Source organism: Lepidochelys kempii, chromosome 9, assembly GCF_965140285.1.
Source record: "Lepidochelys kempii isolate rLepKem1 chromosome 9, rLepKem1.hap1, whole genome shotgun sequence".
In the NCBI taxonomy this organism is placed as follows: domain Eukaryota; kingdom Metazoa; phylum Chordata; order Testudines; family Cheloniidae; genus Lepidochelys; species Lepidochelys kempii.
Window position 1 is genome coordinate 84,670,305 of NC_136388.1, and position 27,756 is coordinate 84,698,060.

The 27,756-nt window shown below is 48.9% G+C and overlaps 2 protein-coding genes across 4 annotated transcripts in view; one reads left to right on the top strand and one right to left on the bottom strand.

The window, feature by feature from the left end:
- The window catches only part of TMEM164 (transmembrane protein 164), an 85,017-nt gene extending 83,004 nt beyond the window's left edge, over positions 1 to 2,013 (bottom strand). For 2 of the 3 annotated variants that reach the window (XM_073361207.2, XM_073361206.2), the window contains exon 1: positions 1,429 to 2,013. In XM_073361207.2, the coding sequence (XP_073217308.1) occupies positions 1,429 to 1,896 (468 nt within the window). In that variant the 5' untranslated portion in view covers positions 1,897 to 2,013. The remainder of the gene's footprint in view (positions 1 to 1,428) is intronic. The other variant, XM_073361209.2, reaches the window with a different exon arrangement.
- Positions 2,014 to 2,106: 93 nt separating this feature from the next.
- LOC140916826 (uncharacterized) overlaps positions 2,107 to 27,756 on the top strand; it is a 60,469-nt gene continuing 34,819 nt past the window's right edge. Inside the window, exons 1-2 of the mRNA XM_078854253.1 lie at positions 2,107 to 3,902; positions 5,203 to 5,281. The gene's annotated coding sequence lies outside the window, so the exon portion shown is untranslated. The remainder of the gene's footprint in view (positions 3,903 to 5,202; positions 5,282 to 27,756) is intronic.

Genomic DNA, 27,756 nt, shown 5'->3' on the forward strand with positions numbered 1-27,756 from the left:
CCCCTTGGTGTTATCTGGAATTTGCTTGATCTGTCAGAGCCTGGATTTGTTAACCTGCACATCTGGGTGGGGCAATTGTATACAGGGCCATGAATGTAGGGCTGTGGCTTGGTGTGTAGGAGGGGGTGTGGTGTGCAGGAAGGGGGCTCAGGGCAAAGGGCTGGGGTGCAGGAGGGGGCACAAGGCAGGGGTGTGGGGTACAGGAGGGATTCGGGGTGCAGGCTCCGTCCAAGCAGCACTTACCTCGAGCAGCTCCGGAATGACAGCAACACACAGCGGAGCTAAGGCAGGGTCCCTGTCTGCCCTGGCCCCGCACCACTCTCAGAAGTGGCCAGCATGTCCGGCAGTGGCTCCTAGGGGTAGGGTGGGGCAGGGCAGGTGGCTCCGCTGCACGCTACCCTCACCTACGAGTACACCCCCAAAGCTCCCATTGGCTGCAGTTGGCCGTTCCTGGCCAATGGGAGCTGCAGAGGGCAGTTGTCTGCAGGTGAGGGCAGCGCACAGAGCCCTCTGCGCCCCCCCATCCCCACCCCCACCCAGGGGATGCAGGGATACAATGATGACGGCTTCTGGGAACAGCGTGGGGCCAGGTCAGGCAGGGAGTCTGCCTAAACCCCGCTGCACCACAGGGCTGGCAATCCCACTGGCCAGATTGAAATCCCCGACAGGCCAGATCCAGCCTGTGGGCTGTAGTTTGCCCTCCCCGGATATAACAGCTTATTAAACATTAGAGATCTTGAATTCCTGATATTTGTATCATTTTATCTTGTACTGGGTGGTGAAAAAAATTGATGAACATACATATCTAAAGCCTAAAACCAAGGGAAATATCTGCATAATATTGAAAAGAAATCCAGTGAAAATAGTACACACACACACTCCCCTGCTGTGTTTGCAACCCTAACACTAGAGCCCTGGACTGGTGTATCAGAGCCAGGAAATGAAATTGACTACTTTCTTTTCATTTTCACAGCACGAACAAATACAAGATGCAAACAAGGGCTCTGCTCCTACAATAACTTGCAATATGTAAAGTTAAGTATGGGAATAAAGAACCCCATTGAAGTCGACACAACTGTCCTGAGCGTATACTGTTAAGCAGGCAGGTTAAATCTTTGCTCCATCAGGGCCAAAGACAATACAAGGGCAAAAAGTTCTTCAGATTATTTCAAAAGCTTTCAATTAATACCTAATATATTCAAGATGTTTCTAATGACATAGTGAGAGATTTTTAAACATGGGATTTGGCTGCAGCAGCATCCTATCAGCCTCCCACATGACACCCCACACCCCATTCACATCCTAACAGGTGGCTTTTGGCAAGGCACCTCTTGCTAGCGTCTCTCCACGCATGAGGTGAGTGAGCTGAGAGCAGGGGGGGTCGATTCCAACTTCCCAGCGCGGACAGAGGTGACACATAACTCTTACCTGCAACATCGTGACCACGTGGCAGGGGTTCAGCAGATAGATGACCGTCCTGGTGGCGAACTTGAACCCCACCTCCAGGCCGAAGGTGAGACAGAGGGCCACCAACAGCAGGTTCTTGCCCAGGCTCTCCTGCTTGGCCTGGGGTTGCTGGGCCGGATGGTTTCCCTCCTCCCTGGAGGGCAGCTGCCGCCTGATCTTCCGCAGGGACACCAGGATCTCCAGGACGCCCACGGTGAGGAAGACCAGGCTCTCCAGCAGGCGCTGCTGCGGGGTGAGGAAGGCGGCGCACTCGGGCCCCCCGTTGCCCGCGAAGCTGGGGTCCACCCCGCCGTAGAGCCAGTCCAGGAGGTTGCTGAGGCTGTAGCGGGCCATGGCGCGGTGCCGCCTCTCCTGCTCGCCCTCGCTGTGCCGGAGCAAGTCGGACCAGGGCGGGACCCCAGCCAGGATGCGGGCTGGCTGGCGGAGCATGAAAAGCGGGGACCCCCGGCAGGAGCCAGCCGCACCCAGCCGGGCAGCCCCGAGCCCTGCTCCCTCGGCGGCGCGTCTGCGGAGAGAGGGAACCACTCAGCGCGGGAGGGGAACCGGCAGCCCCGCCCCCGGGCCCCGCCCCCTTCCTCCCGTTGGTGTCCGCCCCGCGCGCCCCCTGCCGCCGCCCCGGGCCCCGCGCGCCGAGGGGTCGGATCCCTCAGCGCGCCGGGAGCGGGCAGGCCGAGCGCCCCCGGCTACGGGGCCAGCGGCGGCAGCAGGCGGCGGCAGCAGCTGCCCAGGCAGCAGGGGGCGCCCGCCCTTGCCGCGTCCCGCTTGTGGCGCGGGCGGCTCTCCCAGTCCCTGCCCGGCGCAGCAACATCACCCCAGCGCCGCGCCTGACTCACACCGAGACAGGGATGAACCGGCCCCGATTGGCTGCGCCGGGCCGCCCGCTCCCCGCTTCCTCCGCCCTCTTGCTGTGGCCTTCTCCACCCGCCCCTGCCGCCCTCCTTCCTCATCCACTGAGCCCTACTGCCTCTTCCCCCTTCTCTTCCTGCGCCCTCCTTCCTCGTCCACTCACCCCCCCTTGCCCGCCTTTACCTCCCCCTTTCACCCTCTGCACCTTCCTCCTCCCCTCACCACCTTTCCCCTACGCCCTCCTTCCTCCTCCCCTCACCCCCTGCAACCCCGTTCACCCCTGCTGCCTCTTCCCCCTTCTCCACCCACCCCTGCCGCCCTCTTCCTCCTCCCCTCACCCCCTGCAACCCCGTTCACCCCTGCTGCCTCTTCCCCCTTCTCCACCCACCCCTGCCGCCCTCTTCCTCCTCCACTCACCCCCCTTGCCCACCTTTACCTCCCCCTTTCACCCTCTGCACCTTCCTCCTCCCCTCACCACCTTTCCCCTGCGCCCTCCTTCCTCCTCCCCTCACCCCCTGCAACCCCGTTCACCCCTGCTGCCTCTTCCCCCTTCTCCACCCACCCCTGCCGCCCTCTTCCTCCTCCACTCACCCCCCTTGCCCACCTTTACCTCCCCCTTTCACCCTCTGCACCTTCCTCCTCCCCTCACCACCTTTCCCCTGCGCCCTCCTTCCTCCTCCCCTCACCCCCTGCAACCCCGTTCACCCCTGCTGCCTCTTCCCCCTTCTCCACCCACCCCTGCCGCCCTCTTCCTCCTCCACTCACCCCCCTTGCCCACCTTTACCTCCCCCTTTCACCCTCTGCACCTTCCTCCTCCCCTCACCACCTTCTCTCCTGCGCCCTCCGCCCTCCTTCCTCCTCCCCTCACCCCCTGCAACCTCCTTCACCCCTGCTGCCTTCTCTCCCCACCCCTCTCCTTCCTCCTGCTCCCTTCTCCCCCTGCCCTCCTTCATTCCTGCTGCCTTCTCCCCTCCCCCCCTGCAGTGCCTGCCTTCATCTCTGCTTCCTCCTCTCCCTTTCACCCTCTACACCTTCCTTCACCCCCTGTGCCCTCCTCCACCCCTTTTCCCCTCACCCACTGTGCCCTCCTTTCTCCTCCTCCCCTCCTTGTGCCATCCTTCCTCCTCCACTCACCCTGTGCGCCCTCCTTCACCTCTGCATCCTCCTCCCCCTTTCATCCTCTGCACCTTCCTTCACTCACCCCCTGCGCCCTCCTTTGCCCCTTTCCTCCTCCCCTCATTCCATTTTCTCCTCCCCTCACCCACCCCTGCACCCTCCTTCCGCCCTCCTCCACTCACCTCCTTGTGCCATCAGTCTCCTCCTTCTGCTTCCCATTCTTGCCTCCTCTTCACTCACCACAACCCATGGGTGATGGAACTTAAAATGATTTCCTCATATACAGGATTTACCATTTGGTTCAATGATTTTCAGCACCCCCACTATAAAAACTGTTCCAATGCCACGCGCCCAACCTGCTCCCTCTTGCTTCTGCCACTACCTCCTTTATGCCCCAGCTCAGACATCTTTAAAATGCCCATGTGTTTTGTTTTAATCCCAGACACCGGAGCAGGAAAGAGAGTGAAAAAAAGGTAGGACGGACGGATTCCTTCGTGCTGTTTTCAAACAACCACCCAAAAAAACCAAACAAACCACACAGCACTTCTGCAATGGGGTTACTAGAGCTGTTTCCTGTATTAAATGCTGGCGTGGATGGGGTTGTTTTCTCATGCTCATAATTGTAGTTGTTGTCGAATCAGTTCATCAAAAACAGCACAACTATCATGAGAAGGACCAGCTTCTAGTGCAAGTGCCTCCAAAGCAAAGGGTCATAGTACATGTAGCAGCCCACTACTTCACCTGCTGCACCATTAAAGGCCAAATTTTCAAAAGGGGCTTCAACTGCCCCCCCCCCAATTTGCATATATTTAAAGTGCTCACAACCCTGAAGGGAAACTTTTCTGTACTATCACTGTGTTCTCAAACAGAATTGACTCTGTCTTCTCTTATACCATTATACACATGCTGAATTTTGTGTGTGCATTGGCACTGCAAATCATTATGGATGCAAAGTTATATGCACACAAATAGAACCCTTGTTTTGCAAATTTGATCTTAAGAACTGGCAAGAGCTAATTCTATCTGGCCTGTAGCTGTGTAGTGTACTTATAAAATGTGTTTGTATAATTTTGCTGCCATAGGAAAGATTAGTACTAAAGTAGAATTGTGGGATTAAGGGGATGCTGTCAAACTTGGTAGGACTTTAAGTGAACATATCTAGACAACTGTCTCATGTGATAAAACTTTTCTCAAAGATTCCACCCACTGTGTATGATGATCTGAACCAATTCTTGCTGCCAACCTCAACTTAAAAATAATAATGTCACTACTTAAGACATATTGTGCTGTGAAAAAACTTGGTCTGTCTTATTATAGCATGTGTGTGCCAGTTCTGTATTCCAATGCAACAGTTAAGGCCCTCCATCTTCATAATTGTCAGCATCAGGTACATTCAATTTTCAAAATAAACTACAAAGGCAAACTAGTATAGATAAGGACTTGTAAATAAGACCATTTTCATTGTAGTTATTCTAGGACCTCCAGTCAGCTCTGCCATAGACTTCAGTGCTACCCTGGACAAGTTATTTACCCTCAGTCTCCCCCCACCCCATTAAAATAGGAGGGAAGTTATTTGCCTCAACCACTTGGCAACTATTGGTTGAAAAACCCACTATAAAAGCTTATTGGTTAAGTCAACTGTGAACAAAAAATGAGGGAACAAATATGAGAATTTTGTACAAGGCTTCTCTTATGTTATCTAGCAACCTATGTGTATTGTATTTCCATTTGTCAGAAATCATTCCTCAAATACAGTTGGCCTTGCCTTTGCAGGTGGGGGTTATGGAACAGTGCAAATTGCAAGAGAATTTAAAGATACAGATGCCATGTCAGACCTAAAAAACAAAATAAGGTATGTAGTTGGTTTTTTTGTTTATTAACACACTTTTTCCTGTTGCTCTATAAATAAAACTGCATATCAGGTGAAATAGCAGCACCAGACTGGTTTTCCTTTGTCACTCACACCTTCTTGAATACATGTTGTAGATGTAATGGTAGGAAGGACACATGGAGCCAGGAAGCCACCAGCACAATGTGTGGCTGTAGGATCTAGAGCTCTAGATAGGATGAGGTAACAGTAGTGAATGGAATATACTTTTTTCCCTTCCTTGCCCTCTCCCTCCCACCAAGATTTCCCAAAAACCTCTCTCTTAGGGTTGGAGTTGTGGAATGAGGTGGTGGGGAAATAGGTGGATATTAACATTACCGGATCAGTCTTGTCCAGTGATCTCAGCATGATACTGGAAGGCAGAAACTCCTGCCCCAGCCATCTCTATCTGAACTTTCCCATCAGTAAATAAAGATGCTATCTCTATGGGGGTGTAGGTGATGAATTGGTTAAGGGGTATAGAAATGCTGAATCGTTATATAGACAGAAATGTGTAAATCTGTAAATTAGAAAACCAGGAGGGATTTTGAATTGAATTTTGAGGTGGATAAGAAATCAGTCGGGCAGAAAAAGCCTGCATCCTATAATTATAGGGAGTAGTCTGGCTAGCATGGGACTTAAGTAAATCCATAAAAGAGGGCAATACCAGAGGGCCTGAACTTATAAGGTGCTGAGTATTATTGAGCACTGAGGTATGAATATGGATTTGAGCTAAGGCAAGGTCAAAAAAGGAGGAATTTAGGTGATATTTTGTATCTAGTAATTGACAGACTTCTACATAAGGAAGCCATGGGAGGAAGAGCAAAGTTTATTAATGATGTGGGTGTTTTCTGTATATCCCCTTAGTATCTGGTCTTTAATATTTTTAACTTGTGTTATAGAACAGGAAAATTGTGTTAAGATGCAGAGCAGTGGTGGGTAACAGGCAGGCCACAAGCTGGCCTGTCAGGTTAATCCACTGGCAGGCTGCCAGACCATTTGTTTACATTTGCACTGCTGCCTGCAGCTCCCGGTGCCCGTGGTTCACTGTTCCCACCACTGATCTAGAGACTTGGCATACCTAGCATTTAGAAAAATATGTAAGTACTGTTACTAGCTGTTTATAAAAATCTGGTATTTCAAAGAGTGACTTTTGTAAAACAGGTTTCAGAGTAGCAACCGTGTTAGTCTGTATTCGCAAAGAGAAAAGGAGTACTTGTGGCACCTTAGAGACTAACAAATTTATTTGAGCATCAGATCCGATGAAGTGAGCTGTAGCTTACAAAAGCTTATACTCTAATAAATTTGTTAGTCTCTAAGGTGCCACAAGTACGCCTTTTCTTTTTGTAAAACAATAATTCTAAAAGCAACATTAGTTTAAATTTAAATATTTAAGGACATGTCAAGTAGCCATCTGTCTTTTTACAAATTTAATCATTGTGGTAGAGTGTTGTACCTGTCCTCAGATAGAGAATTCTTCTTCAAAACCAAGATGCTTTGTCATCCAGAGGGTTACAAAGTTATAGAAACTTGAACTTCTGTGCCATTAAGATTTTTACAGGTTATAATATTAGAACAGGTCTCAGATGTAAACACTTAATTTCTAGGGCAGTATTTATTCTTGGTTATAATATAAAGTCTGGAAAATCAGGACCTTCTTTGTAGAGTTATGAAAATTATTGAATTGTGAAGTGGCAGTGCAGTGTGAAATTATTGCTACAATTTCAATGTGAAACCTTTAAAATTTCATACATTAAACAACATTGCAGTTGATTTTCAGTTAAAACAAATTCTATCTTTAACAAAAGGCAAATATGTTTTTATTGCAATGAATATTCTTTGAGAAGAGAGAATGTTTTAGTGCTATTTTCTTGGTGTCCTTACATTACCACTTATGGAATGCTTTTGGAAATACTGGGTGCACTGCATCATTTAGCAGCACAAAAAGGATAGGGGATAGTATCCAATCAGTCTCCTGTTCCTTGAAATGCTAAGATTAACATTTCTGTGTTTGTGAAGCCAAAGGGACGCTTTCATTTATTCTTACAATTCTTAAAAAGTGGTTGTTTGAGAGGTTTTCTAACTCTATTAAGTAGTTTTTGGGTTTTTTTTAAAACTAGTTATCCTCCTCTGTTTAAAAGCAGACTGTCCTACTTCTCCCAGTCTTCAGGTATGTTAAGGATGGTTATGAAGGTGATCAGTTATTCTTCATGTCCACTGACAGTAGGATAAGAAATAGTGGGCTTAAATCTGCAGCAAGGGAGATTTAGGTTAGATTTTAGAAAAAAGCTTTCTAATTACATGGGCAGTTACATTCTGGAATAGGCTTCCAAGACAAGTTGTGGAATCCCCATAATTAGAGGCTGTTAAGAACAGGTTGGACAAACACCTTGGTCCTGCCCCAGCACAGGGGAATAGACTTGGTGACCTCTTAGGGTCCCCTCCAGCTCCACATTTATATGTATTGTAAGATAAATACTACATAGGAGAGTTTAAAATAGTGTATTAAGCAGCTTAGTAGGTCAGTTTCTCTTCACAAAAGAAGGGTTTAGGAAAGAAGTCCCTGAGATAGACCCTACAAAAGATGAGAAAATTGGAAGAAACATAGTAACAGGGAATTGGACTGCTGTCTCTAATATAAAGCAGATCTGGGTGGTGTTTGTGGCAACAGTGATGGTTTTATTGTACATGGTTGAGGGAACGGAAGGGATGGATATGTTTCAAGTTGTTCAGGGCAGCAAAAAAAAAAAAAAAACACACACAAAGAAAGAAACAAGCTCTAGGCTGTCCTGATGAGACAGAATACTCTGTGCTACTGTTCATAAACTATGGTCTATTGCTTTGAGAAAAGTGGGTAGAGAAGAGAACTGCAAGCCTAGCATTGAGTTTCTTGTGAGAGAGTTTTGGTTTATTTTTAAAAATAGAATCCAGTGTTATAGGGAACCTTCTTTGGAGAGAGAGAGAGATGAAGAATTAAATTTATAGCCAAAGGCACAAAATGAAGAAGTGAAAGCAGTGAGAATTACAGTATATAACCAGAGGAAACACACACACACACACGTTTGAAACTGATCCACCTAAGTGTTGCATTTCCAGACTGAGTAGCCTGTCCTTTTAGGTAAGGTCAGTATTATAGCTGGGCATAAGTCTCAGGGAAAGTCCTTATAGAATATCTTAATCTTAGTGTTGAATTAATTAGAAGCCCATTAGAATAGGAAAGCAAGGCTGCTAGCAGACATATCAAAGATTACCATAACAGCCCCCTTTTTAAATTGAAAAGTGGAATCAGTAGCGGCAGACAAAGCCCTCACTTTTATTAGTATGAACAAAGAGGATCTTTGTAACAGATGAAGTTAATTATATGAATAAATCTCAGGATTTATTAAGGGCTCATCTTAAACATTATCAAGATGAAATGGATTACAGACTTCTTACTAAAACCAAAGAAGATTTCAGCAAAAACTTATTTTTCAAGATGGAGTGTACTGCTTCAAGAAGAGTTTGCCACTGTATCCTCACATCTGCAAACTACTTCTACCTGAATACAGTGACCAGTCAGACTTCAGATGAATCCTATAGTTAGTAGTGAGAGCTCCCAGCTTACTACCAGGATCGGCGGGTACTGATCAATCTATCGGGGATCGATTTATCGCATCTCATCTAGATGCGATAAACCGATCCCCGAATCGACACCTGTACTCCACCTCAGCAGGAGGAGTAAGCAGAGTCAACGGGGGAGCCACCACGGTCAACTCGCTGCCGTGAGGACGGGCGGGGAACTTGAACTAAGATACTTCGACTTCAGCTACGAAAATAGCGTAGCTGAAGTTGCGTATCTTAGTTCGAAACCCCACCCCCAGTGTAGTCCAGGCCTAAGTACTCGTGTAATGCAGTAGGGCCATTGATTAATAAAACATGACCTACCTTGGAAAGCCCAAGAACATTTTAAAACAAGAACATTGATCCTAAAGAGCAGGCTCATTCTATCAAGCCCTCACTGACTTCAGTGGAATTTGAATCAGGCCCATACTACTGCTGATGTGCATGGTGCTCTGCTAATAAATCAGAACACATGGTTCCTGCCCTGTGGAGTTTACACTCTTTAATGCACATACAATCCTCTTACTGGCAAAATGATAAGCCTTTCCTATTTGCTGTTCCTTCTCTGCCTTTCACTGGATATCTTATCACTTTCCTGAAAGCCATTGTAAACAGACATCTCTTATGTCAATAATTGAATTGATCACCTAAAAGGAAATAATTGCTGTGTCTGATGTTTGCACACATGGCTGAGGCTTGTGCTTCCTATTACTTGGCATGGGATTGCTTGCCTGTCGGTGGCTCAGTTTATTGTATTTCTCAGACACCTATCATAGTGAGATCTAAACTTAATCTGTGAGGAAATGCAAAATATAGGAATTTAAAAGGATAATTTATATAAATGTCTTCCATCCCAAGAATAAAGAAGGTTCCTATCTGCTCCTAATAAGTCAGTTGTAAGTCTCCCATTGACTCCATGGGAACAGAGGCAAAATCCGGATTAACCTTTTGTGGATCTGGCGCCAAACATATTTTTGGCCCCCCATGAGGGCAATGGAGCATGGCGTGGGGAGGTCAGTCCCTGGAGTGATGGGCCAGCCAGAGGCAATGGGGCATGGCATGGCAAGCCCCACTCCGCCCAATGTGAGGGTACTATTTACAAATCAGCAGTTGCCAGACGCAGTGGCCTGCCCGGCCCTTTGCTGCCAGCAAGCTCCTTCCCCTTGGGGGTGGGCCTATGTCACACCCCCCCCCCAAACACCCCGACTCCCTATGCCCAGTCCCACCCACAAATGCACAGCACCCTGCACAACACCACCCCTGCCCACATCCCAACCACAACTGCCCAGCATCCCCCACAGAACACCCACTCCCTAGTGCCCCAACACACACAGATCTTCCCTGCCCCTTCACAGCCCAGCACCCCCCCTAGATTTCCCACAGATCCACTCCCCCAAGCCCTGCCTCCCGGCCACAGTCAGTGGCCCTGCTGGAACTGGGACAGTCTCCACCGTAAACACTTAGCTGAGAAACTGGGACTACTTACACTTATGTATTAATTGTGTCAGGCAAATATTGCTGCCTTGTTGTAAGTCTGGTTCACACTTGGGAGGTTACCTTTGCACCAAGAACAACTCAAAGGTCAGCCCCTATTCCTTCTGGCTAAGCCATAATGGGTGAGCCTAGTCCAACCTTCCATGGGCCATCATAAATCCAGTTCCACAGTGATTGTCATTAATCATTCTGATCTTCTGCACATTAAGTAGTTGATGAAGTACATTTGTTTAATTAATTGAAAGAAAGGCTTGTTTACTCAACTGAAAAGCCCAGAAAGTAGCATACTTGCCGATTTCCTCTAGTGTGGACTCATTAGCATGTATCTTCTAGGAAGAAGTTAGTAGGCTGCTCCATTTATCCATATTTCTGTCAGCTAATGTAGCAAGAACACATGTCAGGGAGTATCAAGATAATTAAATGTCAACACAAAGCATCCAAAATAAATGCTTAAAAAAAGCATGTCAAATTCTCATGTTTTTAAATCAGTGAGCTGAAGGTTTAGTTATAAAGCAGTAAGTGAGTGAGTCTGTTTAGATAACGATGTGTGAACCAGCTTTCAGTGGAACATTTATGTCGTTTGTTTCCTGAGGTTAAATTAGTTTTCCTCCATACAAAAACACTAGCATTGATAGAGGCAAACATTGGCTGCAAAAGAGAAAGGAAACAAACATCTGTTATGTGCAACAGACAGAAAAACTTGGTTAATATTTCATCTGGAGCCTAGCCATTCTGCCCATATTAGAGCAAATAGGCAAAATTGTTTTCTTGACGACACTGATGCAACTTCTAGGACACTTCTGAGAACCGGAGACGTTTCTTTGTGTGTCCATGTGATAAAGGATTCAGCTGTACTAAATATCCTTTGAGCATATCAGGAAAATACTATAGTTCAAATGAGTATGGAGAACTGAATCTGGTAAAAGAAAAAATGCTTCCTTTAAAAATTGCACATTATTAAAGTGCTCATCACAGTAGTATGTAGCTGCCATTACATGAATTTAAGTATCTCAAAAACATGATAAAGAAGATTAAGATTCTAGGCTCCTCTCACATACTAGGATTAGAACCATTTACTGTACTTGAGCCTCAATCCTGCAAACATGCTTAACTTTTAGATTGAGTAGTTCCATTGACTTCAGCTGGACTACTCATATGTTTCAGCAGTGTTTTGCAGGATCAGAGTCTTGGCTGTTGGAAGGTTTGTTCCTTTGAAACATCTGATACTAGCCATTGTTGGAGACAAGATACTGCACTAGATGGACTATGGCTCTGATCCACTATAGGAATTGCTATGCATCTTTGTCCATATTAAAAAAAGCAAGTCTTGCATCTTTCCATAGGGGAAGAAGCCTCACTCCAGAAGCAGTGCATTTCAAGCCAAAGAGCCTTCCCTGGGAACAATCACCTCTCAAGTTCCTACTGAAGTTCCTCTGTTTGTTGCTGTGTCTGCACTGACCAGAGCTGCTACTGCATGGTGCACAGCGAGAGGCAGTCTTTTGGAAACAGCTACACATGGTCACCACAGACCAGATTCGTCCCCGATTTCGCCTAGTATGGGATGCAATGACTACATGGGGAAAAAACCCAACATCTCAACTTAGTTTGAAATTCTTGCTCTATTTTATTACTAGCTTACCGGGCTCACTGTTTTCAGTGAGACCTTTTTAAAGATCAGTGTTTTTAAACAGAGTGGCAATGAAACTTGCCTGTCAGAGGAGAAGAATGAATAATATCAGTGATTAGCATAAGGAAGGGTTTTTCTCCTTAATTTCCTTTTTCTGAAGAATTCAACCACCAATTTTTTTTTTGTTGTGACATTTAACTGTGGCTTCAGGGGGTTGTCATTAAATGCTAAAGGAAACAGCTAAATGTTAAAGGAAAATTGAAGATGGATTTTAAGGATAAAAAAAAATCTAATAATATTTATACAAAAGACTGAGTTTTCCATAAAAGTACATTAACAGACAATTAAATGGAAGAGGTATTTTTTCTCCACACTTAGATTATAAGAATTACTACATGGATAGCAAACAATAGAGAATTGAAACTTTAAAGACGTGGATAGTAGATTCATTCAGAATGAAGATCAAACTTGAATGATCTCCCTGGGTTAATTTATTTATAGCTTTATAAAATTCACCCATCTTTGGGCCTGCCAGCATATGCACAGCAAAAACTATAATCAACATAAAAAATTCAGCAAAGTCACTGAGTCTTTCCAGCCATCTGACCTCACAGGAAAGCCTGAGTGAAGAGACTGACTTTAGACTGTGTCCTGAAAGTCAGTAAACAGGGGAACAATGGTGAATTGATTTCCATGGCACAGTGGGTTTCTCTCTCTGAACACCTGGTCACAAGCCCCAGACATTAATAGCTAGGGACCATACCAGCTGATCTCAACTATTATGCCACACAGAGAGATGTGATCTATAAAGAAGCAAGGGTCCAAACCAAACAGGACTTTAGAGATCAAAGTCAACACCTTGAATTGCTCACAAAAGCAAATAGAAAGCTGATGGTGACTATGGCAGACAAGAGATACATGCCAATAAAGCTACACAGTTCCAAAGGCAGAACAAAAAGACTTTAATGGAAACCAGTGTAACTCTACTCCTGGTTCAAGGAGTCCCTAGGAAATTCCTTGCTAACTTAAATGCCTTTGCATATAGTTTAGATGGGGATCATTTTGCCACAATACCATTCTTTCCAATGTTTACAGCAATGCAACCTGCTGCTAGTTCTTGTAACGGGCAAGTATCTTAATCAAGGAAGGAACAAGACAACACTGAGGAGCATTTTGACAATGGTTTTTCCAGCTTCTATGGAGGAAGAAGAGAAACACGCTGGACAAAGAGCCTCTGAGTAAATTAAGAGGAGATGGGACCCCTGTAAATTGGCCTAGCCTATTTAGTTGTATAGTCTACTAAAGAATTACTTTATAACTGCACCTGACTAATTTGCTTATTGAAGGGACACGGATACAAGATACAGCTAGTGCTGCATCTTTGTGATCAATCCACAGAAGGAACCAGTTAACTGTGCTTCAGATATGCTCATTCCTCTTTAATAGTGGGATGGGCATAAGGGGCAGATTTGCCATCCTGCCCTAGCTCTAGCCAATGCTCCAGCACAGTAGGGGATGCTGATGGAAGCGGAAAGCTGTAAACTGGCCCTGGCTAGACTCGCACAGAAGCGGCTGTAACTTAGGCTAGATGAGAACTGGGTAGAGTTCTGCTTCACAACATCTCCAGAATGGCACCCCCTGCCCTTACTCTGGGGAGGAAGGGGCAGTGGCTGGTCTAGGAGGCCAGTTTTCTGCTAGCAGAGACATCTTCTCCAGCCATTTAAGGTTACTTAGTGCCACTTATGCACTGCAAAGTGGCCTTAAAAAAAACCCCAAAAATCTGATCCTAAATGTTTTGACAAGACAGGGCATTCTTTTGTTAGTAACTACTTAAGATTTATACAGTAGACATACAATGGATTGTGCTTCACATGATGAGCATACAATTATCTCTTCCAAGTTGCTAAGCAAGAGTGACCCTAGAGATAGCTAATTGTCAGAATAAATTGTCATTGACTGATCAGCAATCTTGTGTTTCATTAAATGGATTTTGCTGACACTGCTGGGAGAGTTCTATAAAGCCAGTCTGAACTAGTCATACCAGCTTTCTTGCCCGTGGCAGCTAATTAAGCACTTCTGTAAAACAGTTGCTATTTTACTCCAGCTATAAATAAGCCAATTACCATAATTCTATGACATTGGAACTAAAGCATACTAGGTACTATACAGATATATAGGAAAACCCAAACCCTGCCTTGAACAGCTTACAGCCCAAAAGACAGGTAGCAGCGATAAAGAGCAAGGAGATATTTGACTATAGAGAGATGTAGCCACTTCCTGAGCATCTGGCCAAAGGTTGCTCTGCAAGCAGCCTACCCCTGATAGCCTCATCTGGGGAGCCCTTTAGACTCTGCTGTGGCTCACAGCACCCCTTTCTGGGGCTGGTTTAACATCAAATGAAGTTCCACACAAACTTCAAAGTCCTTAATCAGAAAATAATCCAAACAATCCTCAATGAGTCCTCAACATAAAATCCAAAATCATAATCCACTTCATACTTAGTTCCAGTTCCTCCACTCCATCCAGAGATTTGTCTGTCTTCTCCTCTTAGTTACCCAGCTGCAGCTTCCTCCTGCCTTTTATATTAGATCACCTGATTCCCCTCAGATGGGGTTCATCTTGTAATCAGGGCTGGCTTAGCTCAAAGATCTTCAGCCCAAGGGCTGTTACAGATTTTATCAAACACAGACATTTGAGGGGTCTCCAAAAAAGAAAGCTAGCCTGGGTTCAACTGTAGAAAGTCGGTGGAAGTGCTCTTATAACCCCTGTAATGTCAATAACAGGACTTTTGGAAACATTTATTCTTGCATGGGATCAGGATAAGTGCTCCTTGTCATCAGTCCTGTTGTGGCTTTGAGACAGATCTTGTTTCCATTGAAATCAATGGTAAGACTTAATTGACTTCAATGGGAACAGGATCAGACTCTTTATCATAAAGAGTTCAGGATACTTGAATACATTTTGAATAGAGCAGGGATGAAGATGTGGAAATTATTTCTACCAAAAAGGTGGGGGGGAATAACCATTAAAAGAATTAGATAAAGTGCATCCACATAAGATGCATCCAGTGTTTGATCTCTCAAGTATGACTTGTTAAACTTATGACAAAGGATACAACATTTATCATCTAAAAAACAACGAGGTACTGTTCAGACAAAGCAAGGGAAATGGATGACTAAATAACTGATCAAAGACTCCGCTTACCAGTTGGTTCACAGATCTGGACCATACAGCCATTGATAATTAATAAGATAAAGAATGTGTTCCAGAATGGCGATAACCCTTATAACATGGCAAAGCAACCACCCCTAATAGTTAAGGATATTTGCATAGTATATTTCTCTAGAGTAAGTGAAGGACAGAGGGAGACACTTGGCTATTTTAATACTTTCAAAGGAGACAAAATACATCTACAGACTGCGACAAAGTTCCTCCTCTACCTTGGTGGGTCTTGCGCTTATTGGTGGATTTGCTCACCTTGGAACTTCACGGCATCCCTCAGTTTGGCCATTTTCATGAAGCCACAGTCCAGGTCAACTCCTCCTGTGTCTGACCAGGAGTTGGGAGGGGACGGGGACCCAGGCCCACCCTCTACTCCGGGTTCCAGCCCAGGGCCCTGTGGAATGCTGCTGTCTAGAGTGCCTCCTGGAACAGCTGTGCGACAGCTACAACTCCCTGCGTAACTTCCCCATGGCCTCCTCCCAACACCTTCTTTATCCTAACCATAGGACTTTCCTCCTGGTGTTTGATAATGCTTGTACTCCTCAGTCCTCCAACAGTATTCTCACTCTCAGCTCCTTACACACACACACACCACAAACTGAAGTGAGCTCCTTTTTAAACCCAGGTGCCCTGATTAGCCTGCCTTAATTGATTCCAGCAGCTTCTTGATTGGCTGCAGGTGTTCTAATCAGCCTGTCTGTCTAAATTGTCTCCAGAAGGTTCCTGATTATTCTGCAACCTTCTCTGTTACCTTACCCAGGAAAAGGGACCTATGTAGCCTGCTCTCCTGTTGCCACCCTCTGGCCTAGGCTTTCCTTGCTTTTTGCTCCTGTTTTTGGCTTCCCCCCCTGACCGGCCTAGGCACTTTACCCCCTTTCCTTTCTTTTTGTTGTTTCTTTTTTCTCTGCTGTTGCTAGAGTGCTGGCTGGCTGCCGGCTGGCTGTTAGCCCCCTGCCCGCCCTCAGACGCTGCTGCCACTCCAGCTGAAATCCCTGCCTGGGGGGCCTGCTGGCCCGCTTCCTGGGGGGGGAGTGGAAGGACCCAGCCCCCAGACCCAGACGCTTGCTGTTTGTCTGCGGACCCGTCTCCAGTTGAGAGGAATCTTATCACTTGCTCCAGCATTTCTAGAAAGCAAAAAAGAAAGCCTGGAACAGACAGAGAAAAAACCGTCCACTGGAGGAACACCGCCTGGGGAATCTACAAATTGCCGTGGAGGGGGCCTAAGACTGAGTAACTTTCAAACTGTGCTCTCGTGTGGGGGGAGGCCTTGACTGTGTCTTAACTGTGTTTGTAGGGACACAGGGGGTGTGGCACGGAGCTTCCCCCCGATCCATCTGTGTCCTCCCAACCCCCACACTACAATTTTCACCCCCTCACTCCACCATCTTTGCTGGTGGACTAACATCTGTCCCTGGACTCAGCTGCTCGCCCTGATTCCATCGCATGGGCCAGAAGCACCAGCCAACCAAACAGGACTCTCTGGACAAGTGTACGGTGTGGTTCATGTGGCCCCCCCCCAAATTGTCCACCCCACAACTTATTCCTTTCTACTTGACCCCAACTCCTGTTAATCACCTGCCACCGTCCCCGCTGGGGCATTGGCAATGGAGGGCACCGGGGTGACCTCCGCCACTGCCATGCCCATTGCCTCCCCAGACTCTAGGGAAGCCCCCCCAGCCGGTGGGAAAGGCGAAGGCAAGAAGAAGGGCCCCGCTAAAACCACGGGGCCCCCCATGGCAGGGGCACCCCCACTGCTGCAGCCCCGCCACCGACCACGGCGTCCTCCCCCGCTGCCCCCTCTACCAGCTCTGTGGATGTCCCTCCCTCGGCCCCCAGGATGTATGCCCGGGCGGCAGCAGCCCCCCCGCCTGCCGCCTCATCATCTCTCCCGCCCACCGCCTCCGCCACCATTAATAGCGGCCGGGGCCCCTTTCCCACCATGACAAGGAAACACGGTGTCTGATGCCTCCTAGTGCCCACCTCGCCCCACGTGGAGACCTACGTGCGGGCGTTGGCGAGGGTGGTGGGGCCCTCGGCCATTGTGGTGGCCTCCAAATTGTATGGAAAGTTCGTTTTCTTCTTAGCATTGGAGGCTACCACCCAGGAAGCTGTGGAGAGGGGCCTGGCAGTGGGGGGGGGGGGGGAGTGTTTGTCCCCCTAGAGGCGCTAGAGGACCAGGGCATCCACCTGGTCCTGACCTCTGTTCCTCCTTTTCTCCCCAGTGCTGCCCTGCTACCTGCCCTTTCCATCCTGGGGAAACCTGTTTCTGTTATCAGTCCTCTCCTGTTGGGCTGCAAGGACCCCACCCTCCGTCACATTTTTTCCTTCCACCAGCAAGTGCAACTTTTACTGCTGTCAGCGGCGCGTGACAGAGTGGCGCTCGAAGGGTCCTTCCTAGTCCCCCACGAGGGGCCCCTTACCGGGTGTACTTTTCCACGGGGGAAGCCCGGTGCTACCTCTGCCGGGCGTTGGGGCATGTCCGGAGGGACTGCCCCTTAGCCCGGCAAGGAGGGGCACCTGGGATCCCCGAGACCCAGCAGGACATTGGCCCCGTCATTGCCGATGCCCCTGGCCGCCCGGTACCCGAACCCGCCCCCCCTCCTCTTTGGACCACCACTACTCCCATTCAGGCCCAAGGGGCACCTCCCCTACGACGCCCAGACGAGCGGGAGAGCCCTGCCCTCACTGCTGACAATCTAGCGGGGGCTATAGAGGAGGGTGTGGCAGAGATACCACCAGGCATGGGAGAGAGCCTGCCCCAGGGAGAATCCTCCCTCCCTTATGCTGCCCCACCCTTCCCCCCCCACAAGTCCCTGAGCCATCACCTTTTCCCCCTGACACGACCCCTGCTAACTAGCCCCCAGATGATGCCATGGAGGGCTGGGCCCTAGTCCAGGGGAAGCGAGGCAAGTGGAAGGCTCAAGCTCCGCCTCATCTACGGGAGGTGGAGGCCCCCCGGAAGACCAGGAAGGGAGGCACCGATGCCGAACCTTCTGCTTTGCCCACGAGTGCGTCCCATCCACCGGTGTCAGCTGGGAAAGACGTGGCAGCACCGGAGGGCAGTGTCTCCCCTCCATGGGAGACCCTCCCCTCCGAGACCCTCAAGGAAGCCCCTTCTGTCCTGACGCTACCCGAAGCCCCCCTGAACTCCGAGGCAACCATCGTGGCAGGTGCCGCCGGGGAGAACCCCGGGGCAGCGGAAAGTGTCCTCTCCTCCATGTTCAAGGAGATCAAGGCCTTGATCTGACCCCAGTTACCCAGGGGGAGGACGACCTTTTGCCAGCAAATCTCGATCTGGGTGACCTCACTCCACCCCTCTTTTCCCCATGCTCCCTCCCCTTAACTGCTGCTTCCGCTCCCACCTCTGAGGAGCCCCTGGACTCCTCCACCGACCCAGCCGCTGATGGCACCCCGCTGATGACCACCAAGCCTGCTCAAGTGACAGCCAGTGCCACGCGGCCGGGACACGAGTCGCCAGGAGCACCCCCGTTGGTGTGGAGCAATCGACTTCCTTCCCGGGTAGGGGCCCTACAGAAGATAATCCACCTCCTGATGCTGTGGCCGCTAAATCCACCACAGAGCGCGCGCCTAGTGTCACTGAGAGCTCCCTCCCCACCCCCTTAACTCTTGAGCCTGATCGGGAGGCGCCACCATCCAGCTGCTTGCCTCCCGAAACCCAGAACCTCGCCTCTGCCCCTGCCCCTACCCCTATCCAATTTACCTCCTGCAATGTCATTGCCACCCCCGGGGCTATCTCCTTCCCTTTCCCAAATGATGACCCCCAGGGAGTGGCCTTTGTGTTCTCCTGCCCCGACCCATTAGGAGCTGCTATTTTCCCTCCACCGCCCCCTCTCGCCCCAGAGCTTGAGGCGGGCCTAGAAGCTCCAGCCCATCAGGCACCCCGTCAGGGGTCCGCACCCTGCTTGTCCATTGTAGTGGACCACAGGGCTGCACCAAGGGCCCTGCCGGGGAACAACCGGGAAGCCGTAACCCCATCCCCCCATGAGCTGTGAGGAGAGCTGCAGAAGTTTTTAGAGGATGTCCGTGGCTCACACAACAAGGTACAACTTGCTCTCCAGCGATGGGGGGACTTTTCTCAAATCCTCCGGACTACAAGGGCCCTCATGGGGGAAGGTAAAGAGATGGGGAAGCAGGATGCCGCGGCCTACTGGCTGGTCCGCGTCTTCCATGAAAAATTACTCACCTTCGGGATGGGTCATGGACTGCTGTGTGGCCCGCTGGGAGATGCGAGCATCCCTGCCAGTGAGGACTCCCCCGACCCTCCCCATGACACCTCTCACCATCGCAATGTTGAACACCCGGGATTGTAGGATGGCTCTCCACAGGTCCCAGGTGCTCTCCTTCATTTGGGAGGGAGGGTACTCTGTGGTTTTCCTGCAGGAGACCCATATGGACCTGACCGCCGAAGACAGTTGATGGCTGGAGTGGGGGCACAGGGTCTACTTTAGCCATGCCACAGTTCAACAGGCTGGAGTGGTGACCCTGTTCTCCCCTGACCTACGGCCCGAGGTGCTAGGGGTCGCCGAGGCCATGCCAGGTCACCTGCTGCATCTCCGGGTCCGTATGGAGGGGCTCATTAACGTCTATGCCCCGACATCGGGCCCAGAGCGGCTGCAATTCTACCAGCGGGCGTCCGTCTTCCTTGGCACCTTAGATTCTCACGAGTGCCTGGTCCTGGGAGAGGACTTTAATACCACCCTCGAGGAACAGGACCGCTCGGGGACCGAGCAGTGCCCGGCCACCACGGACACCCTCTGGGAGATAGTCGAACATCACTCCCTAGTGGACATCTGGTGCGACCACCACCCGGATGACACTTCCATGTTCACCTTTGTCCAGGTGGAAGCCCATTGGTCGAGCCACTCCCGGTTGGACCGTATTTATTTATCATGCTTCCATCTCTCACAAGCCCACTCCTCCAGCATTCGGCTGGCCCCATTTTCTGACCATCATCTATCCACCGTGACAGCCTCCCTCTGTGTGGAGAGGCCGGGGCCGGCCTACTGGCATTTTAACAACAGCCTGTTGGAGGATGAGGGCTTCGTGATGTCCTTCCAGGAATTCTGGCTCGCCTGGCGAGGGCAGCAGCATGCCTTTCCCTTGGCGCAGCGATGGTGGGACCTGGGGAAGGTGTGCGCCAGGCTTTTCTGCCGCGACTACACCCAGGGCACCAGCCAACGGAGAAATGCGGCGATAGAGCAGTTGGAACGGGAGGTCTTAGAGCTGGAGAGACGTCTGGCCGCCAGCCCCGAGGACCCACTCCTCTGCGGAGCGTGCCGGGAGAAGCGGGAGGAGCTCCGGGCCCTCGAGGACAGTCGGGCCCGGGGCGCCTTTGTTCGATCCCGCATCCGCCTCCTTCGGGAGATGGATCGCGGCTTCCGTTTCTTCTATGCCCTGGAGAAAATGAGGGGGGCCAAGAAACATGTCACCTGCCTCCTGGCAGAAGACGGCACCCCCCTCACGGAACTGGTGGCGATGTGCGGGAGGGCCCGAGCCTTCTACGCAAGTCTTTTCTCCCCGGATCCGACCGACTCTGGGGCTTGCAGAGTGCTCTGGGAGGAGCTCCCTATGGTCAGCGTGAGCAACCAAGACCGGCTAAAGTTGCCTCTCACTCTGGCCAAGTTCTCGGAAGCCCTCTGTCGTATGCCCACTAATAAGTCTCCAGGCATGGACGGGCTGACCGTGGAGTTCTACCGCGTGTTTTAGGACGTCCTTGGCCCAGACCTAGTCACTGTCCGGGCCGAGTCTCTGCAGAGCGAGGTCCTCCCTCTTTCGTGCAGGCGAGCTGTGCTCGCCTTACTGCCGAAGAAGGGGGACCTCCGCGATTTACAAAATTGGTGTCCCATCTCGCTCCTCAGCACGGACTACAAAATTGTAGCAAAAGCAATCTCGCTGCGGCTAGGGTCCGTGCTGGCGGACGTGATCCACCCAGACCAGAGCTACACTGTCCCGGACCGCAGTATCTTTGATAAACTATTTCTAGTTCGGGACCTTTTGGAACTCGGGCGGAGAGACGGTCTGTCGTTCGCCCTCCTGTCCCTAGATCAGGAGAAGGCTTTTGATAGGGTGGACCACGGGTACCTCCTGAGCACTCTGCGGGCGTTTGGCTTTGGACCCCAGTTTGTGGGTTTTCTCCAGGTGCTGTACGCTTCCACAGAGTGTCTGGTTAAGCTCAACTGGACCCTGACCGAACCGTTCAGCTTCGGGCGAGGAATTACGGCAGGGGTGCCCCCTCTTGGGCCAGCTGTACGCTCTGGCGATCGAGCCCTTCCTCTGTCTCCTCCGCAGGAGGTTGACAGGGTTGGTGCTGTGGGAGCTGGAGCTGTGGCTGGTCCTGTCGGTGTATGCCGATGACATACTTCTCATGGTCCAGGACCCGGGCGACTTGGCACGAGTGGAGGCATGCCAGGCCATCTATTCGGCAGCCTCCTCCGCCCGAGTCAACTGGGTCAAGAGCTCTGGCTTGGCGGTGGGGGACTGGCGGCAGGTAAGCTCCCTCCCACCCGCGCTTCAGACCATCTGGTGGAGTGCGGGTCCACTGCTCTATCTCGGCGTTTACCTTTCCGCCACGCACCCTTCCCCGCTGGAGAACTGGCAAAATTTAGAGGGCAGGGTGATAGAGCGGATCCGGAAATGGACGAGGCTACTCCGATGTCTCTCCCTCCGAGGGAGAGCACTGGTGCTTAACCAACTAGTCCTGTCCACGCTCTGGTACCGGCTCAACACCCTGGCCCCGGCCCTGGGTTTCCTGACCCACCTCCGGAGATTGATTCTAGAGTTCTTCTGGTCAGGAATGCACTGAGCCCCTGTTGGAGTTCTTCATCTACCCCTGAAGGAAGGAGGGCAGGGCCTGAAGTGTCTGTACACTCAGGTCCACGGTTTCCACCTCCAGGCTCTGCAGAGGCTCTTTTATAGTGCACGTAGTTCGGCGTGGAGCATACTGGCGCACACCTTCCTGCGCCGCTTCCAAGGGCTCCGATACGACTGGCAGCTCTTTTATCTTTCTCCGAGGGGTTTTCCGCGAGACCTCTCCGGGCTGCCGGTCTTCTACCAGGACCTCCTCCGGACCTGGAAACTGTTTCTAACGACCAGGTCCATGGTAGCCACCGTGGGAGCAGATCTCCTCATGGAGCCCCTGCTGCACAATCCCCAACTCCGTGTGCAGGCGGCGGAGTCTCGCCTGGTGCGCCAGAGGTTGGTTCTGGCGGAAGTCACGAGGGTCGGAGACCTCCTGGACTATGACCGGAGAGATTGGCTGGATCCCCTGACGCTCGCTCGGCGCATGGGGCTCTCCAGCCCTCGTACCCCCCGGCGCGTACTTCAGGAGGTGAAGGCCGCTTTGACCCCCGCTGCTCAGGCTTATGTCAACCAAGCCTTGCGCGAGGGCCCACCCCACCCATCCTCTACCCCAGGCCTGCCGGACCTTTCCATTGGGCCCCTACCCTGCCGATCCCAACAAACCTCTCACCCTTTCACTGCAAGCCGGCTGCATGAACTACAGCCGTCAGTTTTCAAATAGCACCACGGAAATATTTATACACACTCACGCTTCACACCCTTCACGCCCACACCCTGGTGCCCCACCCCGATACAAAGTGGCGGGACCTCCTGCCACCTTTGGAGGGTGAGCAACCTCGATGGGCCAGCCTGTATTCCACCTTGGTCCCGAGGCCCGTCGGGGACATCAGTTGGTGGCTCCTTCACGGAGCTGTGAGCACGGGCGTGTTTCTGACATGGTTTACCCCCATTCCGGATACTTGCCCTTTTTGTAATGTGAGGGAAACGTATAGTTAGAGTGTGCCAGATTGCAGCCCCTTTTCCGGCTCCTCACAAATCTTTTATTGCGTTTTTGGTTGCATTTTTCTCCTCACCTTTTTATTTATGCACTTCCTGCGACTTTGTGAGGCCACGGATGGGATCTCCTAGTTAACCTCCTCCTGGCCCTGGCTAAAACAGCCATCTATAAAACCAGAGAGAGGAGGTTGGCTGATGGAGTTTCCTGTGACTGTGGGGCCGTTTTCTGATCCTCAGTTCGTTCACATATCCCGGCAGAGTTCCTCTGGGTGGCGTCCACCGATTCCATTGATGCTTTTGAGGAGCGGTGGGCGCTGTCCGAGGCTCTCTGCTCGGTGTCCCCATCCGGCTCCCTTTGTTTTGACCCTTTGATTGGGGGAGAGAGTAAGGGACCCCAGCCCCAGGCATTGCTGCTGCGGACACCACCATCTTAGAGGGGTCCTTTCACATGTGGGTGCATGTGCCCCCCCCCCGGGTTGTCCACCCCACAGCCTGCCCCTTTTGTTGGGTGCTTTCAGAGGAGGGAATTGTTGGTGACACTCAGGCGTGGCGCCAGGTAACTCAAGGGGGTGGCAGACCTTGAGCGTCGATGAAGCCCCCTTGCTCTGGACCACCAGGTAACTCGGAAGGGTGGAAGACCACAAGAGTCGAGGAAACCCCCCGCTCTGGGCCAGGGAAAGCTTGAACACTTCCCTCCCCTGAAGCTAATGAGAAAACAATTGTGATTGGTTGTTGTGTTACACATTGCATATGTTGTTGTTTTTGTTTTCTAAGTGTGTTATGCAAATAAAAAAATACCTTTTTTGCTTCAAAAAAAAAAAATTACTCTCCTGTAGCCATCCGACCCGACCCTGTCACAAGACGTACTAGATCTTGGTTGGGATCTCCCCCTGCAGTTCTAGAAAATATTTTTTTAATGTGCCAGGGGCAAGGCTGATAGAAATGTTTAACTCCTTGTTGACTAGGAGGAAATAACTCTTCACCCTGGGCTATTTCCCTAGTTCACATGAAAGTAGGGGGATATATGGCACACATGGAATAGTAATTTGGAAATGGCTCATTGTTTTCAGGGTCTGGTCAGCCCTGGTCAGTTTCTTCCACCTCTTTATTTTCAAGAGAAGATCATTTTTTTTCGAAACAAACATTCACAACAAAACTGGAATTTTGGGTTTTTTTGCTAAATTTTTCACATTATTGACATTGTTATTGAAACTTATCAAACACATTATCTCAATCATTATCTACATATTTTTTTAATTGTTTGCCGTTTAAATAACAGTTTTGGTGTTTTCAATAAAAATTTAAAATGTGGAAAAAATATTGAAAAAAGGGCTTGTTTTGAGCCCCATGAAATGGAAGCAACTTAGAATTTCAATTTTTATCCTTGTGAAAACATTTGTTTTAACTTTTCAGTGAGCTCTAATGTGAAGTAGAGAGTATGGATTCCTCCTGCACCAGAGGTTTGTGTGTTCAAACAATGGGAACAGAGAGTGCAGACCCATATAAACTGAACTAAGCTATAACACATTGTCTCACTTAGGTCCCAATTCTGCAAACACTTACGCTCATCCTTAACTTTACTACTGTGAGTACTCTGATTTCAAAGTAAATGTGAGCACATGCTTATTTCCAGGATCAGGGCCATAATAGCAAACATAAACAGACTCAACAATGCCTTGTCCTCAGGCATTAGTTATTAGTCACTATATTAAATGCACAAATTCCATAACAAAGTAGCTTCTGTGTATGAGAAATGCAGAAATGATTATGCAATTCTGTATTTTTGTTTTTGGTTATGCATAGATGGGTAGTTGGGGAGCAGATATAGTAGCTTAGAGGCTGATCTACTATCCAATGAAGGCAATGGAAGTTTTTTCATTGACTTTAATGGGAATTAGATTAGAGGCCCTTACTCAGCAGCTTCTGGGCAAGGAATTTATTCGGACTCCGGAAGTAAGCACCTTAAGACGTGATGAGAAAACAATTTGGAAAATGAGTATGTTAAATATGACCAAACACTAGAGATGAAAAAATCATGTGTCAGATCCAAAAAACATGAGTTTTTTTAAAAAGACTATAATGTGAGGGGCTTTTGATTTGTCTTTTGGTTTTTGAACTCTCCCGGCCCATCTCCACAGGGCATAGGTAAAAGAGAGAAAATTAGTGTAGGCCATACTCCAAAAGGTAGTGGGTAAGGTGATTCTCACCCCAGCATAAGGAGCTCTCACCCTCGGATCTGCCCATCCTCTGCCCAGCAATTAATTCTTCCCCCACACAGTCAGTTCTGCCCCACATCAGGTCTGCCCACCAGCCTCACCTCTGCTCCTCCTGCGGTTCTTCCCCCCTCCCATGCCTCGGGGCAGGGGGCTGGAGCAGGGTTCCCTCCTCACTTCCAAACTAGGAGGGGCAGCTCCAGGATGTCTTCAACCCCCTCCAAGGCCAGGCGTTGCATGGGGAGGAACCGTCCTGTCCACTTTGCTCTCAGGAGGGGAGGCATCTCCCTGAGGTGCTGGGCTCTTCAGCTCCCCCTCCTCTGAGAATTCTTCAGGTTTCTATGGGGAGGGAGCTCTGCCTGCAGGAGATCTGATTGGTATTCTGCCCCAGGCCCTGAGATGGGCAAATGGGGCAGACAGCCAACACAAAGGTTCAAATTTGCTAGGCGCTTCTGGAGCTTGTCACATCATTGTTAGACTGGGCTCCAGTCTCCAGCCTCAGTCAAAATCCTGTGTCTCTCCAGAGAGTTGGCAATACTTCAGCTAGATCTATTTTGACCTGGAAAACTTTAAAGAAAACCCAGTAGTTCTGTGTTATTTAAAGTTGTGTTAAAGAGAGAGCCAAAGAGAGTTGTCCCCAATGCAATGCCACTGAAATCAGTGAATTCACACCAGGGATTAATTTGGCCAAATATATCATAGAAACAAAAGCAAGAGTGCATAAATGCTAGAATAATCACATATGTTGGTTGGACTCAACAGATTACATTAGGAGCTAAGCTCTATGCTGCTATAAATGGGAAGCGTACGACTAGCTTCAAGGAAGTTCCATTCATTTACACCAACAGAGAATTCAGCTCCACGTGTCAATATTGTACCAATTCCATATTACTCTGTATTGAGTATATTTCACAAATAAATTGTTATTAATTATTACTATTATTTGTATTGCGCTAGCATACAATACATGACTAGGAGCCCTAGTCATGGGCAGAGCCTAGTGTCCTAGGCAGTGTACAAGCACAGAACAAAAACACAGTCCCTGCCCCAGTGAGGTTACAATAAAGACATTTCATAAACACCACTGGAAAATAAGTTTAGAGGGAACTGCGTTTCTTTTGTCTATTTCTGATCTTTGCTTAGAATTTGCTAGGCAGATCAGATAGGATGGATCCCTCAGTTTGGATCAAAATTATTATTATTTTTTTCTGTTTGACTTCATGGCTGCTTTCAAGTTGGATAATATTTTATGAAAGGTTCGGGAATTATGGTTTGTGTGTCAGTATTCTTACTGCACTGAGTTGGCCTGTGTAATTAATCGAGATTATACAAGAAGTTGGCCCTAAACTTGAGGTATTTATTGCATGAGGAGGATGTGTTACAAAAATTGTAAGGCCAAGTACCTGCCTTTTCAATATGACTAGGAGAGATAATGGGTTAGGTGAACACACATTATCAAATGAAAGCACATAATGAGTGTTTGTGTTGGTTTTGTCATTTCAGTGGTAATTCAAATTGCCATGGATGAGAAGTGGTGGGTGGCAAGTGCCTGAGTAATAAACCTGTGAGTTGGCGAGAAATGTAGCAATACGCAGGTATCCTGGGGAAGATGACAATGAAGGATGAGGATGGATGTTACTTGGACAATCAGAGACTAACAGGAAATGATGGGAAATAACACTTTTGTAGAGCTTGAAATTAATTTGCGAGGATGGTGACAGGAGCGACGCAAACTGCTTGCCCAGGATGACAGCAGTGTAAGAGAAGGGGATGCTCAGATCCTCAGCTGGCATAAATTGGTGTAGTGTCACTGAGGTCACTAGAGCTACACTGATTTACACCAGCTGAGGATCTGGCCCAAGATTCTTAAATCTGAACCTCAAGACTGAGCTCATTGGAAAAATTTTAAAAATTGAAAATTTACTGGTAAATTTTAAGGCCCTGACCCTGAGAGTTGCTGAATACCTGCAACTCCCATTAGCTTCAGTGTTGAGTTGTGGAGGCTTACACCAATCAGGATCAAGCCCTGTGTTTGAAATGAGCAAGGTAAAACTTATGGCAAGCAAATTGTACTTAGTGTATAACACCAACCTAATATTGTCTTTATTATTTACACTGCAATAGCATCTAGAAGCAGCAATCGAAATCAGGGGCTCATTGTGCAAGGCACTGTACATAGTAAGAGACAGTCCCTGCCCCAGAGAGTTTGCAATCTAAATAGACAAGATGGAAGGTGGAAGAGAGAAAGTATTTAACAGTGCAATCTCTAGTTAACTACAGTTGTAGAAAAAAATCTATTATTTTATATTATTTGTAAAGAAGTATGTGATCACATAATTACTGAATCAGAGTGCAGTGTTCTCTGATTTTATCATGAGTCTTGTAATATTTAGTATTTTTCTTAAAGCCCCAGCTCCTGGAGTTAAGTGAGAACACCAGAAACTCAGCTTTAATTGATAAAAATAAAATAAAAACATAAAAAGTAAGTT